General features: G+C 49.7%; 1 protein-coding gene and 4 non-coding genes across 5 annotated transcripts in view; 3 read left to right on the plus strand and 2 right to left on the minus strand.

Annotated features, from left to right (window-relative positions):
* VAC14 (VAC14 component of PIKFYVE complex) overlaps positions 1–21,467 on the plus strand; it is a 124,229-nt gene that overhangs the window by 10,530 nt on the left and 92,232 nt on the right. Inside the window, exons 2-9 of the mRNA XM_032284420.1 lie at positions 12,224–12,374; positions 12,723–12,890; positions 13,740–13,802; positions 14,372–14,479; positions 15,022–15,131; positions 15,437–15,543; positions 16,528–16,662; positions 17,588–17,737. Of these exons, the coding sequence (XP_032140311.1) occupies positions 12,224–12,374; positions 12,723–12,890; positions 13,740–13,802; positions 14,372–14,479; positions 15,022–15,131; positions 15,437–15,543; positions 16,528–16,662; positions 17,588–17,737 (992 nt within the window). The remainder of the gene's footprint in view (positions 1–12,223; positions 12,375–12,722; positions 12,891–13,739; positions 13,803–14,371; positions 14,480–15,021; positions 15,132–15,436; positions 15,544–16,527; positions 16,663–17,587; positions 17,738–21,467) is intronic.
* Positions 8,806–8,876, minus strand: TRNAG-GCC. Its single transcript has one exon. It is a non-coding gene; the product is annotated as a tRNA-Gly (tRNA).
* On the minus strand, positions 9,513–9,583 carry TRNAG-GCC. Its single transcript has one exon. It is a non-coding gene; the product is annotated as a tRNA-Gly (tRNA).
* On the plus strand, positions 19,075–19,145 carry TRNAG-GCC. The gene has a single exon. It is a non-coding gene; the product is annotated as a tRNA-Gly (tRNA).
* TRNAG-GCC lies at positions 19,895–19,965 on the plus strand. Its single transcript has one exon. It is a non-coding gene; the product is annotated as a tRNA-Gly (tRNA).

Here is a 21,467-nt window from a genome sequence, read left to right on the forward strand (position 1 = left end):
TGGAATGTTTCCCCATCTGTTTGTGTCCTCTCTTATTTCATTGAGCAGTGCTTTGTAGTTCTCCTTGAAGGAGGTCCTTTACGTTCTTTATTGGTTGTATTCCTAGGTATTTTATTCTCTTTGTAGCAATTGTGAATGGCAGTTCATTCTTGAGGCCCCCTTTAAGTCTGTTATTGGTGTATAGGAATGCTTGCGATTTTTGCACATTGATTTTGTATCCTGAGACTTGGCTCAAGTTGCTTATCAGTTTCAGGAGATTTTGGGCTGAGACGATGGGGTCTTCTAAATATACAATCATGTCTTCTGCAAATAGAGACAATTAGACTTCCTCCTTTCCTAATTGAATATCCTTTATTTCTTTTTCTTGCCTGATTGCTCTGGCTAGAACTTCCAACACTATATTGAATAGGAGTGGTGAGAGAGGGCATCCTTGTCTAGTGCCAGATTTCAAAGGAAATGCTTCCAGTTTTCGCCCATTCAGTATGATATTGGCTGTGGGTTTGTCGTAAATAGCTTTTATTATTTTGAGATACGTTCTATCAGTACCTAGTTTATTGAGGGTTTTTAGCATAAAGGGCTGTTGAATTTTGTCAAAGGTCTTCTCTGCATCTATTGAGATAATCATGTGATTTTTGTCTTTGGTTCTGTTTATGTGGTGGATTACGTTTATTGATTGCACATGTTGATCCAGTCTTGCATCCCTGAGATGAAGCCTACTTGATCATGGTGGATAAGCTTTTTGATGTGCTGTTGCAATTGGTTTGCCAATATTTTATTGAATATTTTTTCATCTGTGTGCATCATGGATATTGGACTGAAGTTTTTTTTTTCTTGTTGAGTCTCTGCCGGATTTTGATGTCAGGACGATGTTGGTCTCATAAAATGATTTGGGAAGGATTCCCTCTTTTTGGATTGTTTGGAATAGTTTCAGAAGGAATGGTACCAGCTCCTCTTTGTATAGCTGGTAGAATTCAGCTGTGAACCCATCTGGACCTGGGCTTGTTTTGGTTGGTAGGCTCTTAATTGCTGCCTCAACCTCAGCCTTTGTTATTGGTCTATTCAGAGTTTCGACTTCTTCCTGGTTTAGGCTTGGGAGGATGCAAGTGTCCAGGAATTTATCCATTTCTTCCAGGTTTACTAGTTTATGTGCATAGAGTTGTTTGTAATAATCTCTGATGATGGTTTGTATTTCTGTGGAATCTGTGGTGATATCCCTTAAAAAAACGCAGTCATTTTTTATTGCATTTATTTGATTCTTCTCTCTTTTCTTTTTTATTAATCTGGCTAGTGGTCTATTTTGTTGATCTTTTCGAAAATCGAGCGCTTGGATTTATTGATTTTTTTGAAGGATTTTTTGTGTGTCTATCTCCTTCAGTTCTGCTCTAATCTTAGTTATTTCTTGTCTTCTGCTAGGTTTTGAGGTTTTTTGATCTTGCTCCTCTAGCTCTTTGAATTTTGATGATAGAGTGTCGATTTTAGATCTGTCCTTGCTTCTCATGTGGGCATTTATTGCTATAAATTTTCCTGTAGACACTGTTTTAAATGTGTCCCAGAGATTCTGGTATGTTGTGTCTTCATTCTTGCTGGTTTCGAAGAACGTATTTATTTCTGCCTTCATTTCATTGTTTATCCAGTCAACATTCAAGAGCCAGTTGTTCATTTTCCATGAAGCTGTGTGGTTCTGAGTTAGTTTCTGAGTTCTGAGTTCTAACCTGATTGCACTGTGGTCTGAGAGGCTGTTTGTTATGATTTCCATTCTTTTGCTTTTGCTGAGGAGTGATTTACTTCCAATTATGTGGTCAGTTTTAGAGTAGGCATGGTGTGGTGCTGAGAAGAATGTATATTCTGTGGATTTGGGATGGAGAGTTCTGTAAATGTCTATTGGGTTTACTTGGTCCAGGTCTGAGTTCAAGTCCTGGATATCCTTTTTAATTTTCTGTCTTTTTGATCCATCTAATATTGACAGTGGAGTGTTAAAGTCTCCCACTATTATTGTGTGGGAGTCTGTCTCTGTAATTCATTAAGAACTTGATTGATGTATCTGGGTGCTCCTGTATTGGGTGCATATATATTTAGGATCATTAGCCCTTGTTGTTGTATTGATCCTTTTACCATTATGTAATGTCCTTCTTTGTCTCTTTTGATCTTTGTTGGTTTAAAGTCTATTTTATCAGAGACTAGGATTGCAACTCCTGCTCTTTTTCGTTCTCCATTTGCTTGGTAAATCTTCCTCCATCCCTTTATTTTGAGCCTTTGCGTATCCTTGCATGTGAGATGGGTTTGCTAGATACAGCACACCGATGGGTTTTGGCTTTTTATGCAATTTGCCAGTCTGTGTCTTTTGATTAGGGCGTTTAGCCTATTTACATTTAAGGTTAATATTGTTATATGTGAATTTGATCCTGCCATTTTGATGCTAGCTGGTTGTTTTGCCTGTTAGTTGATGCAGTTTCTTCATTGTGTCGATGCTCTTGACCATTTGGTATGTTTTTGGAGTGGCTAGTACTGGTTGTCCCTTTCTACTGGTTGTTCTACAAGAGCTTCTTTCAGGAGCTCTTATAAAGCAGGCCTGATGGTGATGAAATCTCTGAGTAGTTGCTTGTTTGTAAAGGATTTTATTTCTCCTTCACTTATGAAACTTAGTTTGGCTGGATATGAAATTCTAGGTTGAAAGTTATTTTCCTTAAGTATGTTGAATATTGGCCCCCACTGTCTTCTGGCTTGTAGGGTTTCTGCTGAGAGATCCACTGTGAGTCTGATGGGCTTCCCTTTGTGTGTGACTCGACCTTTCTCTCTGGCTACCCTTAGCATTTTCTCCTTCATTTCAACCCTGATGAATCTGATGATTATGTGCCTTGGGGTTGCTCTTTCTGAGGAATATCTTTGTGGTGTTCTCTGTATTTACTGGACTGGAATATTGGCCTTTCTTGCTAGGTTGGGGGAGTTTTTCTGGGTAATGTCCTGAAGAGTATTTTCCAGCTTGGATTCATTCTCTCTGTCACATTCAGGTACGCCTATCAAATGTAGATTAGGTCTTTTCACATAGTCCCATATCTCTTGGAGACTTTGTTCATTTATTTTTACCCTTTTTTCTCTAATCTTGCCATATCGTTTTATTTCATTGAGTTGATCTTAGACCTCTGATATTGTTTCTTCTGCTTGGTCAGTTCAGCTGTCAAAACTTGTGTATGCTTCACGAAGTTCTCGTGTTGTCTTTTTCACCTCCATCAATTCATTTATCTTCCTCTCTAAGCTGTTTATTCTTGTTAGCATTTTGTCAAACCTTTTTTCAAGGTTCTTAGTTTCTTTTCATTGGGTTAGAATATGTTCTTTTAGCTCAGAAAAGTTTATTATTACCCACCTTTTGAAGCCTGTTTCTGTCAATTGACCAGACTTATTCTCCATCCAGCCTTGTTCCCTTGCTAGTGGGGAGTTGTGATCCCATGTAGGAGGAGAGGCATTCTGGTTTTGGATGTTTTCATCCTTTTTGGGCTGGTTTCTTTCCATCTTTGTGAATTTATCTCCCTGTGGTCTTTGTAGTTGGTGACTTTCAGATGGGGTCTCTGAGTGGACGTCCAGTTTGTTGATGATGAAGTTACTTCTTTCTGTTTCTTAGTTTTCCTTCTAACATTCAGGCCCCTCTGCTGTAGGGCTGCTGAAGTCCACTCCAGGCCCTGCTAGCCTGGGGATCACCTGCTGCAGCTGCAGAACAGTAAGGGTTGCTGCCAGTTTCTTCTTCTGCTATCTTTGTCCCAGAAGGATACCCTTCAGATGTCATTCCAAGCTCTCCTTTATGAGGTGACTCTTTGGATATATGGGGGCCAGGGAGCTGCTTGAGGAGACAGTCTGTCCTTTATCGGAGCTCAAGTGCTGAGCTGTGAGCTCCGTTGTTCCATTCCGAGCCGCTGGGCAGGTACATTTAAGTCTGCTGCAGCAGAACTCATTAGCGCCTTTTTTTTCCCCAGGTGCTCTGTCCTGGGAACGTAGGGCTTTATTTATAAGTTTCTGTCGTGCTGCTGCCTTTTTTCAGGGCTGCCCTGCCCAGCGAGGAGGCCGCCTAGTCACAGTCTGCGTGCAGAGGCTTTGCTGAGCTTCTGTGGGCTCTGCCCAGCTGCCATGTGAACTTCCCTGTAGTCTTATTTATAGGGGTACAATTAGAACTGCCTCGGTAATGGCAGACACCCCTCCCCCACAGGGCTAGACTGTCACGGGTTCAACTGTGCTTGCTGTGAAACTCCCAATCCAGAGCGTTTCAGATTGCTGTTTTTTGTGGGGTTAGGGTAAGCCGAGCACGATCACCTGGCTCCCTGCCTCAGACCCCTATTTTTTTTTTTCAGTTGAACCAGCAACTCTGTCTCCCAGACGTCCCAGTCACCAGTTGAAACTGCGTCCGGATTTGTGTGATTTTTTGTGTGTAGACCTGCTGTGCCGGCTGAAACAGCTGCTGGAGACTCATGGCGCTTTTTCGCCGAGGAATTTCCTGGCCTGGCTCCCTCTTTCAGTCTCCTTTTTTTCAGTTGAACAGGCAACTCTGTCTCCCAGGTGTTCCAGTCCCCTTTGAAAAGGCGCCGGGATCTGTGTGATTTCCCGTGCGGTGACCCACTGCGCTGGCTGAAACAGCCGTGTTGGAGAATTGTGGTGCTTTTTCACCCGGGAATCTCTTGGCCTGACTCCCTGTTTCAGTCCTCTTTTTATTAGTTGAACGGGTGACTCTGTCTCCCAGGCACTCCAATCACCAGCTGAAACGGCGCCCGGACCCATGTATTTTTTGCGGAGACCCTCCGCGCCAGCCAAAACAGCCTCGCTGGTGACTCATGGTGCTCTTCCGCCTGGGAATCTCCTGGTCTGTGGGCAATAAAGATCTGTCTGGAATGCAGCGTCCACTCACCCTCTGGGCTTTCACTGGGGGCTGAAATCCAGAGCTGCTTCTAATCGGCTATCTTGGATCCCCCCCTGCTGTGTATGCTTCTTAACTTCTCTAAGCCTCAGTTTCCGAAAGCTGTAAAATGGGCATAATGGTACTTAACTCAGTGGCTTGTTGTAAGGTTTCAATCAGATCTTGTATGTAAAGCATGCAGCACATTGCCTGGCAAATAGTAAGTGCTCAGCTAATGGTTCCTTACTCTGTTCCTGCATTCACAGAAAACCATTGCTAGAGCCTCATTTCAAAACATCTCAAGTAGGCATCTCATCTGTACTCCTTGTGTATGGGGAGGAATGGCTTGACGATGACCAAGCAGTGTGAGAAAGTGTATAGAGAAAACTACGTTTCACTTGGGGGCTTTGATTCTGTACAAGGGAATTGCCATCTGTAATTGAATGTGTTCAGTTTGCAGCTGAAGTGCCTCAGGGAGATGGGAGGGAGGAACTGTGACATAGTTGAAAGAGTATGGACTTGGTAGATGTCAGACCTTCCATGACCCTAGAAAGGGGCTCAATTTCTCTGAGACTGTTTCAGATCTGGAAGATGGGAGTGATAATGGCCACCGAAGGAGGTGTCCTGAGGAATAACTGACCCCTGGAATACTTAGCAGAGTGTGAGTGCTTGGGAAGTGGTCAACTCAATGGTCCCTGTGTGACGTGTGATAGTCACCTGCAACTGTCACCATGCCGTGGTACAGAGGCTAAGGGGTCCTGTGGCTGTGCTGGGTGGCCCCAGGTTCTCCTTTGACTAATGAAAGTCCAGATGTATCTTGCACTGCCCATGGCTGCTTCTCCTATCAGGGAGTGGGTAGTCGATGTGATAGTCTTTGAGACGTTAGGGTTGGCAATCAAGAGCTTGACGTTGGCCCATCTTGGGGCTTGTATATTCTGGGGAGTGGGTGTTCCTGCCATCCTGCAATGCCACTGGCCAGTTGAAAATGAAGGCTTTGAGCAGCCTCTAGAAGACACCTCTCCCCCAGGGTTCTTCAGCACCTTTTGGAGGAAACCAGGCAGAGGTAGATTCTCTTCTCTGGTGTATAAGACAGCAGTGCCCATGACCTTTGCATTAGTGAAGGTCTCCAGGGATTTGTGATCGTGAGAGTTTCTGGGCTAGATATTAACTTCAAAACTAGTTCAGCCTCAGATCCCCCGCCTCTGGCTCCCAAACTGTAGATGAAAGGAGGGACAGCGTGGTCTTTTGAAGAGACACTAAACCTGGAACTGGGGATGCCCAGGTTTTCAACTTCACTTACTTTGCTTCCTCTTGTAGTTGCCTTTTTTTGTCTCTGTACTTGCGCTGTGGAGTGGAAAGACCACATCACAGGCTGGCTGACTAGGGCAGTTCTGGAGCACCTAGCAAGGGATCAGAGCGCACCTTCAGCTGCCCTTCAAGCTTCATCTGAGTATGTGTATCTTTCCCCAGCCACCAGCCACAGCTCTGGAGACCTGGGCCCTTCTCAGTGTGCATGTTCTGGTCCTAGTAATGGTGGCCTTCATTCCTGCTAACCTGGATTATAAGACTAGAGGGTGAGAACCATCCAGACACCTTCTTGATTAACCCAGTAGGCTAGGTTTTGGCTTGCAAAGCACCCCCGTGTCACCACTATAGCAGTGTGGGATTTTGGCCAGGTTTTCCCTGCAGCTCAAGCTGCCTGTCACCCCTGCCAGGCTTGACAGGTGTTGCCCCACCTACTGCACGCAAAGTTCTGGGCTCCGAGAGAGGCCTGGTACTAGAGATGCAGATACATGGTGCCTGTCAGTCCTCAGGGAGTTTATCAAGAAGTTGTGGAGGGGCCAGCCATGGTGGCTCACACCTATAATCCCAGCACTTAGGGAGGCCGAGGTGGGTGGGTCGCTTGAGGCCAGGTGCTCGAGACCAGCCTGGCCAACATGGTGAAACCCTGTCTGTACTAAAAATATAAAAAATTAGCCAGGCGTGATGGCAGGTGCTGTGATTTCAGCTACTCAGGAAGCTAAGGCAGAAGGATCGCTTGAACCCCAGAGGCAGAGGTTGCAGTGAGCCGAGATCGCACCACTGCACTCCAGCCTGAGCAACAGACCGAGACTCTGTCTCAAAGGGAAAAAAAGAGTTGGAGAGGTAGGAATCATGCATGAGAAGGAGTTAGAAGGAATTTACCTGCTGACATTTGACAGCACGTTGCTGGGCACAGAAGGAGGCGTCCTGAGTCCTTCTGCACTCACTTCGTGGGACCATCAGGAAAGGTGGGGGATTGGATTTGAGCTGGAGTTTGGGGGCCAGGTAGACTGTGAAAGGGACCAGGAGCTTTCCTAGAGAGTGGGCAGATGGGAGGTGCAGCAGTGGACCAGGCAGGGTGCAGTAAGAAGGCAGGCCTGACTGGAGTTGAAGCCTGTGCTGGGAGCCCAGCAGGAAGGCTGCAGAGGTCAGCTTGGCCCTGTTTTGCTTGCCCCAAGTGTCAGATAAGGAGGGTGGGCTTGATTCGTGGAACAGACTCTTCCTGCCTGTGGTCCAGGACTTGACCCCATGCCTGGTGCTCTGCAGGCTGACATGTTGGTGAGGACATGTTCCAGAGTTTTCCCTCCAGCCATTGTTTGTCTGCCAGAGACCTGCTTTCTTGGAGATGAAGAATATTCTACCCTTAGGTATAGGGGCAGAGACTGTAGAATCTTGTAGTTCCTGAGGCCGGGCTTGAATTTTTTAGTAGCCTGGGGTGTCCTGAGTTGAGTCCTAGTAGGACTCTGGTGGAGGAGGCTTTCCAGCTGGTGCCAAGCAAGGAGGCATTTGCTCTTTGCAAAGATGAAGGGGTGGAGAGGGGATGCCCAGCACAGAAATACCCCCCTTTCCCATGTCCTCCCTCAGGAGGCCCTGTGATTCTAGCAGGCTGTCACTCCGACATCAGAGCCACTTTCCTCGTACTCCTTAGAGCTCCCTAAGTGCCATTCAAACCCGTACCGCCCGCCGGTGCCGACTGCCCTTCCTAAAGTTTATACCACCCGCGGGCTTGTGGCCTTCTGCAGCTCCTCACAGCCACTGGGGCTAGATGCCAGTTCCTTTGCCAAGGTCCAGGGTCCTGCGTCGCGTGACTGGAAGCAACTTTCCAACCCTGTCACCCACTTCCCCTCCATCTGTGGCTTTTTTTTCTTCCAAACTAAATGCCTGCTCCCCCTTCGTCTGAGCCTTTCTTCAGCCTCATCCTAAACAGTTCCAGAACGAACACCTACTCATCCTTCAAAACCCATCTGCATTGCTGACCCTTATGTAGTCCCAGCACATCCCCTCCCAGCAGACACCCATCATTCTCTTTCCGGCCTGCCCCTGCCCACCTCCTACTCTCTTACCAAGCGTTTTTTCTCAGTTTGCACAGTATTCCTTAAGCCCTCTCTTCTTTCCTCCCCTTCCCACCCTGGCAGAGAGCTCCTCAGGGGTAGGGAATAGCTCCCATCCACTGACTGTCACACGGAAGGAGTTCCTTCTTCAGTTGCTCGGGGAATGTTTGTGACCTAAAAGGAGACAGGAGAGGAGGTGGCTCCAGGGCCTGTGCTGCTGTGCAGGTTGGATTTCCTTTGGACCCCTTACGGAAGCCTTGAAGATGTCCCCACTCCCACTCCTAGTGCTGCTGTAACTTGTACCAAGCAGAAACATGTCCTAGCTTCCCGGGCAGGCTGTCTGGGGAGGCACAGCTGCTTTAGTGGACCTTGGCACATCCTCACATCCTGGACTCTTCAAGAACAAGGAGATGAGGTTCTAGATCTTTGCAGAATTTAGGAAATTGAGTGTTTTCATCAAAGGCATTTGAATTCCAACTAGAAACAAGTCATTCTCAGTTCTCCAAGTGGATTCGTAAATTCTTTAGGCAGTGTGAAATCCCAAATTCAGTCTCAGGATTATAAAAGGTCTGCTGCTGCGTTGGCCGGGAATCAAACCCGGGCCTCCCGCATGGCAGGTGAGAATTCTACCACTGAACCACCAATGCTCCAGATGTCAGCAGCTGTGTGCACACCTACCTTTAACCCCATTCCTGCCTTCTTGCCTATAAGTTGATTCACAGAATAAGAAACTGGTCTCTGATACTGCCGCATCAGCACAGTTGCAAGAATGGAACACCCAGACTGCAGAGCAGGAGGGAGAAGGCAGGAAGCGCGAGGCTGTGCATGTGCTTGTCCAATTGATTTGCCTTCACAGCTCGGGACAGAAACTAGAGCTTGAGTCTTTCTCAGTAGCAAAAGTATATTAAGACTTTGGGGGACGTTTTCCCCTGTGATGTTTGAGTCCTCCCACCACATTCTGCGTTTAGTCTTGTGTTAAACTGCTTAACTATTCTCAGGTTTCACGCCAGCTTCCTGCAGAAGACTGGCCAAGGCTGAGGACAACCCAGCAGGAGTCCCCTTAAGATGAAGGCATCAAGTTCATGGCTCCACAGCCAGTACTGAGTGCCTCTCCGGAGAACCCAGCAGCTCTCTTGCTAATTCAGCAGGGCAGTGTGATCCCAGATTTGTGGGCAGCCTTGGCTGCTGCAGGTCTGGTGTAGTTGGAGAGACTGACTGGCTCCTTAGCAGGATCTCTCTGCGAGGAAACTGGCCAGGAAAAGGCAGCAAAAGCAACACTGCATTGCATTGGCCGGGAATCGAACCCGGGCCTCCCGCGTGGCAGGCGAGAATTCTACCACTGAACCACCAATGCTCCAGCTGTTTGCCAGAGCATCTGCAGGGCTTTTGGCAAGGGGCTGTCTCTGTCAAAGAGACAGGTACTGACGGATGATCGGGTCTCACCTGGCTGGTTTGTCCAGTTTGGGAGACCAGACAAGTTGATGTAGAACCATCCTTGCCAGGCCTTAGTACACTGCTTTGGGAGTTGAGGCCTATGAACTAGAGTTCAGATTCTATCCAGAAGCCCTGGGTTCATCCACAGTCCCAGCCTCATAAAGATAAAAGCAAGGGGCAACTCACAGGCCACTTGTACAGCTCCTTCCTGAAGCACCCATCATGTCTCCAACATCCAGAGCGAGACTTGTTTTGTCACGTCTTATGGGAACAGTGCCTGGCACATGATAGGTGCTCCATATGACTGGCTGTATTAAATCTTAAACAAACCACTGCCTGGCCCCTCTTTGAACAGCCTTTCTGCTGGTCTGTGTCTCACAGGACAGCATATTTTGTTTTAATTACTAGAAAGTCCTATCTCTAATTATTAGAAAGCTCCTGACTGAAACCACAGAGACTCATGGACACCTTTTGGACATAACTGTTCTTCAAATTCTCAAGTTGACTTGAGACCCCGTTTGTGCAACAGCTGAGCAAGGTGCCTGCCATGATTGGATGCAAAGCAAGGAGAGAGAATGCCTGCAGTTGCTTTTTATAAAGTCTGAGGTCTCTAGACTGCCCTTTTCCCACCTTCAGTGGTTCCATGAGTGTCGTCCCTCACGCCTCCCATCATCTCACAAGCATCTCCAGGTTCCTTAAGACAGTCTTTCATATGCTCAGCTCCCTGGTACCTGAAATCTGTTCTTTTCACTGGAGATGCCCCAGTTACCACCAGCAGCCTATCCTTGCATTTCCCGCTGCTGTCCTGTTCTCGGGGACCCCAGACAAGGTTGGCTGCTTCCCCATCCTCACCTCTGCTGACAGGGTTCCTTTTGCTAGGAAGGCCCATTTCTTTCCTCCTGCCTCCTTCAAGATCTGGCTCCATCCCACTTCCGGAAGACTTCCCTGACCATCCCAGTTGCCTCTCCTCCATCAGTGATCTGGGGCACTCCTGCCACCATATCCCATGTGAGACTTGTCGCTGCAGAGATGCCCTGAGCTTTGGGAGAGCATAGGCCTGGCCTTCGTGTCCATGGGGCTCTGAAGACAGACTGGTTGGTGGAGCCAGGCCTGCCTCACCTCCTCCGCTCAGGGCAGGGCCTGTCTGGGGATGCATCCTCCCTGGGTGACCAGCAGGCGCTCCCTCCCACGAAGGCAGCCTCCCTCCTACCTGTACCTCTTCCTGTCAGCCTCACTGCCCAGGGAGACACCCTGGGGGCAATGTCTACCCTACCCTCCTCTCTCCTCTTCTGTTTAATTCTAGAAACAGTCCCACCTGCTCTTCCCCACCCCACCTCCCCACCCCCGACTCAGTCACATTTCAGGACTTCCTTACCCCGTAGCCACAGTGTTCTGAACATCCCGGCATCAATGTCCCGTCAAACCCACGCCCTCCCCAGCCCAGCTTCTCCAAGCCACCACCAGAGGTGTCCAGTTGAAACATGGGGCTGAGCGTGTCATCCCTTGCTGGAAAACTTCCCCCAACTCATCTTTTCCTTACCTGTCTCTAGCCATCCCTTCCACACACAAGAGCACTCATCTTGGCCCAGATATGCCATGTCATCATGTCTTGCCTTGGCCAGGCTCTCCTTCCCTGTGCCCAAGCTGCCCTGCCTTCCTTTCTTTACCTGGAAAGTGCCTGTTACTGTTTTTAAAATCTGACGGGCCAGACACAGTGGCTCACACCTGTAATCCCAGCACTTTGGAAGGCTGAGGTGGGTGGATCATGAGGTCAGGAGTTCAAGACCAGCATGGCCAACGTGGTGAAACTCTGTCTCTACTAAAAATATGAAAATTAGCTGGGCATGATGGTGCATGCCTGTAATCTCAGTTACTCAGGAGGTTGAGGCAGAAGAATCACTTGAACCAGGACCCAGGAGGCGGAGCTTGCCATGAGCCGGAGAGATCATGCTGCTGCGCTCCAGCCTGGGCTACAGAGTGAGACAGCGTCTCAAAAAAGAAAAAAAAAATCGGACTCAACTAGCACTTCCCTGTAGCCCTCCTGGACAGCGCGAGGAGACTTAGCCCGTTACATTTTCTTGCTTCTGTGATATCACTGGCACCGTTTTGCTACTATTACTTGTTTGCATGTGGATCTTCCCCATGACACCGGGGCCTGATTCAGCTGTGTGTCCCAGCAACGTCCCTGGAAATAGTCACTCAGATGCAGAGTTTCTGAGAATGGAAAGCTGAGTAAGTGTTAATAAAGACAGTTGATCAGCTGATGATGCATTGTACTTTTTTGGTCGCCAGTGACATATTCACTTGCATTCTCCCGAATTCCCGGAAGTGAGATAGCACCATTGTTCCTTATTGCATTGTACACAAAGGGAAACTGAGACCCAGAGTAGGGAAACAACCGTGACTCAGCCAGCAGCAGAACTGAGACCTGCCCTGAGACGCCTGACTCCCAATTCCTCTTTCCAAACAGGTCGTCCCCCTTCCTCATCGCAGCCCCAGGCCCTGGAGGCCACAGCAGAGGTCGCCTGATTCCCACAGCCCCTCTCTCCTCTCTCTCCAGGCTGGTCCGGGAGTTCGTGGCCCAGAACAATACCGTGCAAATCAAGCATGTGATCCAGACCCTGTCCCAGGAGTTTGCCCTGTCTCAGCACCCCCACAGCCGGAAAGGGGGCCTCATCGGCCTGGCCGCCTGTTCCATCGCACTGGGCAAGGTAGGCCTTTCACCCAAGGGACAGGCACACCCATCCCGGCCTTGAGGCTGACCAAGCCATCCAGATTCCTTCCTTCTCGAGACCCAGCAGGGTGTTGCAGACCTACGTTTTATTACCACTCTATCCACGCCTGAGAGCAGCAAGGCTGGCTTTGTAGCCTTTCAGCCTGGTCCCCTAGGCATGGGCCCTCTTCTGGGAAGCAGGCTTGGGAAGGGTCTTTGAGCCCAGCCCTCGCACAAAGGCCTGTACACCTCCAGGGGAGCTGGGATGTCAGCTAGCACTGCAGGCTGCAGGGTCTGGACCCTGACCCATTCTGAACTGTCTTCTCGTCTTCCTGCCCCCTTGCAGGACTCAGGGCTCTACCTGAAGGAGCTGATCGAGCCAGTGCTAACCTGCTTCAATGATGCAGACAGCAGGCTGCGCTACTATGCCTGTGAGGCCCTCTACAACATCGTCAAGGTGGCCCGGGGCGCCGTGCTACCCCACTTCAATGTGCTCTTTGACGGGTTGAGCAAGGTAACCGCCCTCCTCCTCACTGGGCTGCGCTCAGTTCACCCACTTCACTTGACCTTCTGGGACCTTGGACCCCTTTTCCCAGATGTAAGCAGAGCAAACAAGCATATGGCTGCAAGGGACACTGTCTGTTGAACCTGATCATTTTGTAATGGACTTGCATTTACACTTTTTTTCATTTCTCTTTTAATTCATTTTTATTGCATTTGGTGTTAAGAATCAGTCTACCACACAGTCGAGGGAAGAAACTGATAATCTGGGACACTAGCCTCTCTGGTAGAAGGAGATGATCCTGAAGCCACCTTCCCCAGACCATACTTCCCTGTGGGGAGGGCGGCACTTCGTCTAGCTCACAAGCACCCTAGAAAAAGCTCATGCTCTCCTCCATGCTGCTCGCAGCCTCGCGGAGTTCCCCTCCCAGGCGCAGAGCAGCCTTGCAATGCTGCTTGCCCCTACGCAATGCCATGGAAGTTTCTAGAGTATCAGCCTTGCAGCTCCCCCGTCCCCTCCTCCAGGAGTGGTGTGAGGACCCAGTGCTTTAAGATTGGAAACCCCTGGGGAAGGCTGACGGGAAGCAACCCCCTGACCTAGTCGCAGCAGGAAACAGGAACCACAGTGGGTCCCTGGAGAAGTCCCTAAACAGGGAATTCCCTGCATCTGGCTCCTGAGCAGGCTCTATTGCGCCCACCCCCGCTTTCCTAGCCTTTCCCAAATGTGTTTGCGAAGGCGGGTCCTGCTGGCTGTTCCAGGCTGTCCCAAGGCCTGGGCTGAGAGTCTGCGGGACATCCCTGGTCTTGCATCCGACCATGACCCCTGCCTCTGTGTCACCTCCCCTCCCTGTGCCTCTCACAGCTGGCGGCCGACCCGGACCCCAATGTGAAAAGTGGATCCGAGCTCCTAGACCGCCTTTTAAAGGTATTCGTACTTTGTCCTCGCTTTTATTTCCACAGTCTATTTCTTCCATCTGTCTGTACAGCTTAGAAATTCTATCATTGAGAATGTTCTTGAATTTGAAGTATATTTTAAATTTACATGCAGTAAAAGGTACTCCCTCGTATGCAGTTCTATGACGAGAATATAGATCTTTATCACCACTGTCAAATATGTCAAATACAGAACTGTGCCGTCACCCTGAATGTCCCTGTTTGTGGCCACCACCTAGAGCAAAGCAGCTTGCCTGTCACCTTCCACACCAGCTGGCCCTGACAGCAGAGACCTCAGCATTCCATCCAGACCACAGAGAGTAGGGTCTTGCTATTCGATTGATTCTCTCGACTTTGATTCCTGCTTTCAGTCTACCCATTTTGCTCGTCCTGTGGCCTGGGACAGGGTGAACACTCCAGAGGCCTCTCATGCCTAGCTCGGGCTCTGCCATTTTCCACGGTGGCCACCTAAGCGCTGGAGCCAATCCTGGGCCAGTGATTGAGCGAGGTCAGGCAGCCCCGGTCTCGGCTCCCGGCAGCTCACTTTCCTCTGATCCACAGGACATTGTGACTGAGAGCAACAAGTTCGACCTGGTGGGCTTCATCCCCTTGTTGCGAGAGAGGATTTACTCCAACAACCAGTATGCCCGGCAGTTCATCATCTCCTGGGTAAGTCCCGGCCGGACACTGTCTCTCCAGCCTCCAGTTTGGACAGTCTTCTCCCTAGCGCACCCTTGCCAAGCCCTTTGGCTATAGGCACCCTCCATGTTCTCCCTCAAATAGCCATTGACACCTGATAATTCAAAAACCTTATTTAGCTCTGCCCCTGAAACCTACCGTGTTGACCCTGAAGGGGTCCCCATTCTTGTTGCCCCTGAAGGGTCCAGTTCTTTCCTCATCCAGAAAACACCCAGATTTCTCTTTAAAGCCAGCAGTCCCACTTTTTCTAGCCTTGCCTGTCCTTCCCCATCCATCCCCTTCTCCCCTGGGCATCTGAATTTCCTTAGAGTCAAATGACCATTCGCCTGCACATATAACAAAAAGTGCTGGCTGTCCCTGGCATCCTCCTCCCCCATGAGATGCCCGCAATGCAGGGAAATGCTGTCTCAGCGGGGTCCTCTTCCCACGCCCCAGTCCCAGAGGTTTGGTGAGCGGGAGACAGGGTTCTGGGGCAGGTGTGACTTCCCCTCCTGTTTCCTTCCCGCGGTCAGATTCTGGTTCTGGAGTCGGTGCCAGACATTAACCTGCTGGATTACCTGCCGGAGATCCTGGATGGACTCTTCCAGATCCTGGGCGACAATGGCAAAGAGATCCGCAAGATGTGAGTGGAGTGAGGGGCAGGAAGCTGCCGCCTGCTGCCACCCCCGGCTGTGCCCACACGCCTCACACCCACAGACAGACAGCGGCAGGAGGGCAGGAAATTCGCTCTTCTTCCTGGCTCTTATGCTTCCTGCTTTAAGGAGCCAAGAGCCCCTCAACCCCCAGCCTCTGAAAATGATCACCTGACAAGTCCAAAAGCCAGGCTGCCCTCTGTGTGACTGTCCCAGCGCGGAAATGGGGGCTGGTTGAGGCTCTTCCAGCCCTGGCTGACCCGCGCTGTTTCCACTTTCCTGTTCTTATGCATAGGTGTGAGGTTGTTCTTGGAGAATTCTTAAAAGAAATTAAGAAGAACCCCTCCAGTGTGAAGTTTGCTGAGATGGCCAACATCCTGGTGATCCACTGCCAGACCACGGGTGGGTGTGGGGGGCCCAGCCACGGCTGCCACTGCCCCCTCCGCAGAAGCACCTTTCCCCATCTCAGCCTCAGTTAGGGGCAGGAGAGAGTTCTGGAAGGAGCATTAGCCAGTGTGACACTGGGCCCTGGGTGAGGTGGCTTGCTGGGTCTCTCACAGGGAGGTCCAGGTTCTGTCACCACAGAGACACAGAGGTCCTTTCACCTGCTGTGTGTGGCCTGTGTGGAGTAAGAACTGGGGGTTTCCTTGCTGGCGAACTTGCCCTTAGCCGTGAGATTTGAAATGCTTGGAGCATGGGTTTATGTATCTGTTCGCTTCTGCTGAGTATCAAACCACTACGAAACGTAGTTGCCTAAAACAACAGTCACCTATCATGAGTCTGTGTGTCACCTGGGTGGTTCCACTCACCTGGGCCAGGCTTGGCTGAGCTCAGTCATGCACCTGCGTTAACAGTAGGGTTGCTGGGGTGAATGGCCCAAGATGGCCACACTCATATCTGGCAGTTATCTTGCTGTCTGCTGGGACCGTGGGGACAGCTGGACCACGTGTCTTGTCTTCCAGCAGGCTAGCCTGAGCACGCTCATATGGCATCCATGGGGTTCCAAGACAGACAGTAGAAGTGAGCAAGGCCTGTTGCAGCCACACCATCACCTCCACCACATCCCATTGGCCAAAGAAGCAAGGCCAGCCCAGATTCAAGGGGTGGTTAACTCCACTTCTTGATGAGAAGAGGAGCAGGGTCCCAGTGCAGAGGGGCAGGGATGCGCTGCCCTTGCAGTCTAGCACAGGCTTGTTGCTCCATCGCAGCCTGTATCTGCACCTTTGGAAGTCAAAGCACACAGGTAGTAGAGCATTGGTGAGGCTGGAAGCCGTCAAGCCCTTGGATTCCACAGGCCTCCAGTCCCATCCCACAAGTATGGTCAGTGGGAGGGAGCACTCCAGTTGCACATGCTGGCCGCCTCTGAACCCCCGATTCCCCTTCCAGACGACCTCATCCAGCTGACAGCCATGTGCTGGATGCGGGAGTTCATCCAGCTGGCGGGCCGCGTGATGCTGCCCTACTCCTCTGGTATCCTGACTGCCGTCTTGCCCTGCCTGGCCTATGATGACCGCAAGAAAAGTATCCTTTGCTCTGAGAGAGAAGAATTGAGAAAACCCCCAAAGGGATTATGAAGTTGAGGGACCCTGCATCAGGAGCCAAGGGCTGTCTTAGGATCCGTCGCTCTTCCACAGTCTCCCTAGCAGGTCAGGAACAAGCAGTGGAGCCAAACGTGGATTAGGAAAGCCAGGGACACAGGGCTGATGCTGGCTGTCCCCACACCTTGCCTGGTTACTTGCAGATCTGGTGCAGTTCTCCTGGGCCTCAGAGTTCCAACCCTCTGAGCTCACACTGCTCCACCTTGGGCTGGGGAAATCCCATTGGTTGGGAGGGTTTAGGAGGGGGTCCCAAGAAAAGAAATAGGAGCATCTCACAGGGCACAGTGTGGCAAGGAGAGCAGGGACTCAATTCAGACAGCCTGTCTGCCTAACGTAGACCCAGGAGGACTGAGCTCCAGACCAGGAATACCAGGTTCAAGGAAGCCTCCCCTGGCTGGGGCCGCTCTATATTAACCCATTTTATGTTGCTGTAAAGGAATACCTGAGGTTGGGTAATTTGTAAAGAAAAGAGATTCCTTCAGCTCCATTTCTGCAGACTATACAGGAAGCATGGTGCCAGCATCTACTCGCCTTCTGGTGAGGCCTCAGGAAGCTTTTAGTCATGGCAGAAGGTGAAGGGGAAGCCAGCAGGTCACGTGGCAAGAGAGGGAGCAACTGAGGTGGCAGGCTCTCTGAAAAAACCAGCTCCCGCGTGAATAATAATAGAGGAGAACTTACTCAACTCACTCAGTACCATGGAGAGGGCACCAAGCAGTAGAGAGGATTCCACCCTCAAGACCCAGACTCCTCCCACCAGGCCCCACCTCCAACACGGAATCACATGTCAGCGAGAGATTTGGAGGGACAAACATCCAAATCAGATCACACTCCTTACATCAGTGGACTAGGCATCAAAGAGGTGGCCAACGTGTGCAACCAGAGCCTGATGAAGCTGGTCACCCCAGAGGATGACGAGCCGGACGAGCCGAAGCCCGGGCAGAGGCAGGCAGAGCCCAACCCTGACGATGCCCTGCCAAAGCAGGAAGGCACAGCTAGTGGTGAGTCAACTCTGCCCCTACCCCTTGTCTCCTTTCAGGGGCCCAGGGAGCCAGAAGTCACAGGACTTGCCTTAAGCAACCTCACTTAAGCAACCAGAACTACTTTATATATTCCACTCACATACAGTAATTGTAGCAGCACAACCTAGCACAGTGGCAACGGTGCTTCTCCCCATTCTGCAGACAGGACACAGGGAAGCTGAGCAGCGTAGCCACACACTCGCAGCTAGTGAAGGCTGGACCTGGATTGGAGCCCAGGCAGGCTGTCCCCAGCGGCCACGATCTTAACCCTTACTGCCTCAAAGACCATGACACCTTTCCTTCATCTTTTTCCTGGGTTCAGCTACAGGAAATTGTTGTTTTCAGGGCAGGAAAGTTTGCAGCATGGAGGGAGGAGTACCAGGATTCAGGGTGCACTTGATTCTTGGCCGTAGACATCCAGCCACCCAGAAGGCTGGCTGCTTTTGCCATGTGGGTCTTTCTCAGGGTGGGAGGGGTAAGAAAGCTCTAGCTTTGATTTATTCTGTACTTGAAAATTCTATTGCCCAAGTAAGTGCCTTTAAAAAGTGAAGTGGCTCTGTTCTCCTTTCGGACTCCGCTAGCATAATTTTCTTGTTTATCTGTAACATAAACCACATCTATGGCTGGGCTGGGTAATTCCAGCTGGGAGGCTGAGGTGATCTGCATGAACTCAGGAGTTTGAGACCAGCCTGGGCAACATGGCAAAACCCCGTCTCTACCAAAAACAAAAACAAAAAAAACAAAAATTTACAAAAATTAGCCATGTGTGGTGGTGCGCACCTGTAGTCCCAGCTCCTCAGGGAGGATCACTTGAGCCCAGGAGGTAGAGGTTGCAGTGAGCTGTGATCGCACCACTGTACTCCAACCTTTTTTGAAGTTTATGCCAACTGGCATCTGAAATTTGACTCAAGATGTTACCTAGAACCCTTGATGCTTTCATACTTCTTGGGTCTCTGTCCTCACCAAGAGGTCACCGATCAGCTTTGGGTTGATGTCCTCCTTTACAGAAATAGCCAGAGAGTAAACTGAGGTACAACCCACTCAGATCTTTAAGGATAACAGAGTAAGATCTGGGACCTGCCTCCAGGAGCCAAAAGAACGGCTGAGAATTCTCCCATTGCCATTCATGGACTTTTCTTTTGAACAGCTGAGCAGAATCTCAAGCATGCGTACCCCACCTCCTCCTGTGGGTTTGGCTGGTAAAATCCAGCAGCTGTCCATGCTGGGACTGTCTTGGGTGTCAGGTTACAGCTGTGCCATCACCACTGTGAGCCAGAGCAGCAAAACAGCTGGAGGCAGAGCAGCACTCAGCTGGAGCATTGGTGGTTCAGTGGTAGAATTCTCGCCTGCCACGCGGGAGGCCCGGGTTCGATTCCCGGCCAATGCAGCAGCTGAAAGCTTTTTGGCAGCTCCTGGAAAAAGAAAACTTGGAGAAATAAGTTAACTTGGAGAGACAAGTTAGTGCGGGCCTTCTAAGTGAGGAACTTTCTTACTGGGAGAAACTAGAAGACTCAGGGATACACTGAAACATGAGTGTTTGATTTTTGTTTTCTAATTCTCATTTTAGAAAATTTGGAAAGTAGACAAAAAATGCAGAGAAATAAGACTGTCCCCAAGAGTCAATGAATATTCAAATTTTGGCCTACTTTTTCCAGTTTTTATATATATATATACACACACACACACGCACATACATAGTTAGGATCATACAGCTTATACAACTTTGTGCTCTGTTTGAAGTTCACAGTGCCTCATAATCCTTAGTCAGAAAATAGAATAATAGTTGCCTGGGTTTGAAGAAAAGGAAGAATTGGGACTGACTACTTAGAGATACCTGGCTTGTTTTGGGGGTAATGATGGAGATATTCTAGAATTAAATAAAGGGAATGGATGCACAAGTTTCTGAATGCACTTAAAAACTACATGGTTGAACACCTGAAAACGGTGAATTTTTTGTTATGTGAAATCTTATGTTATATGAGTTAGATCTCAATTTAAAAAAAGAAAAGTCATTGTCTATTCCCCTAAATTAGAACCCAACTTTCTGCTTACGTGGCAAGAAGTCAGCCCTGCTGGAAAAGAACCGCTCCATCCTGTGGGTTCTGGCCTCAGCTAAAAAATTCCCTGCCAGCTGAAGCATTGGTGGTTCAGTGGTAGAATTCTCGCCTGCCACGCGGGAGGCCCGGGTTCGATTCCCGGCCAATGCAGCTTGTCTGCCTTTTTAGATGGTGTTCCTAAGCATTTTTCACACAACTGCTTGCCTAGGAGAGTATTACGCTAACCAGGATACATTCATGCCTCTTGGCTCTAGATTTTACTGCCTCATAAACAGCATTTCAGCAGATGAAAAGCTCACTTTGTACTACTTCCCAGAGATGGTAACAGCTAATTTGGGGCCTTCACATCCACTCTCAGCCCTGCTTAGCTTGTAACTAACCCCTCACCAGTCTTTTACCAAGGTGCCCAGGAGAAAGTCCCTGCTAGCTGCAAGACAGAGATGGCTTTGCTGGTCAGGGACAGGTTCATCACAGCCTCTCCTGTTCACTCTTCCCTCTCTGCTCCATCTGTTCCCACCCTGGCCCACCTGGCTAAGGACAGGACCTCCTGCCTGGTCTTCCTTGTTTAGTTGTGCCAATCCACTGACAGTACCACGTTCCTCATAGCACACCTCCGGGCAAGAACCTTTGCGTGTGTGCATATTTGCACCCCTGCCCCAACCTCCGGATCTTCTCCCTTCTCCTCGGACCATAGGACCCCCAATCAGGGCAGCCCCTCATCTGTGCCTCTTCACTTGCTCCAGCTCCCTCTTGGCCTGCCACTTGGGGGCATCCACAGCACAGTGCCCTTTCCCTGGTTCTGAGCTCTTATGGCACTTAGTGTGTCCAGCCTGGGCCCCTTCAGGACGTGTCCTGATTATCTCAGGAGTGGCAGCAGAGATTCTGGGGTCTGAACAACCTGCCTATGAGTCCTGGCTCAGCTGACTTTATCTCTCTTCCCCTTAGACAGCTGCCTGCCCTTTCTAAGCCTCAGATTTCTTGTTTGTTAAGTAGGGTAATGGTAGTAATACCTAACCTATAGTATGATTGTGTGTTTCAGAAAAGATTTTTACATGTAAATCACTTAATACCTGACAAACACTAATGGGTGCTTCATTGTTGTTTTAGTACATGTTTATGAGTGACTCACAGTGAGCACTGTGACTCACGCCTGTAATCCCAGCACTTTGGGAGGCCAAGACGGTCAGATCATGAGGTCAGGAGTTCGAGACCAGCCTGGCCAACATGGTGAAACCCCATCTCTACTAAAAATACAAAAAATTAGCTGGGCATGGTGGCACATGCTGTAGTCCCAATTGCTGGAAACTGGCAAGTGGAGGTTGCAGCCAGATTGCACCACTGCACTCCAGCCTGAGTGACAGAGTGAGACTCCATTTAAAAAAAAAAAATGTGCCCAATCCTTCCCCTCAGCAGTCCCACCCTGCATGGAAGCACAGGAGAGATGTAAGAGTGAAAATCAGGAGACGATCTAAATTAATTTGAAGCCAATTTCTGATGCCACATGATTTCATCTATAAATGTGGGTATTTCTAAAAGATGCCCTCCGGGGCATGGAGCCCTGACTGCTATTCCAGTCTATCCTGCCCAGCTTTCCTCAGCTTTCCCTCACCTTTCCCCAGGCCCTGGTCCAGCAGTCAAACACCAGGCTCCCT

This window comes from Sapajus apella, unplaced genomic scaffold, assembly GCF_009761245.1.
Source record: "Sapajus apella isolate SASKATOON/1434 unplaced genomic scaffold, GSC_monkey_1.0 scaffold15, whole genome shotgun sequence".
Lineage (NCBI taxonomy): Eukaryota > Metazoa > Chordata > Mammalia > Primates > Cebidae > Sapajus > Sapajus apella.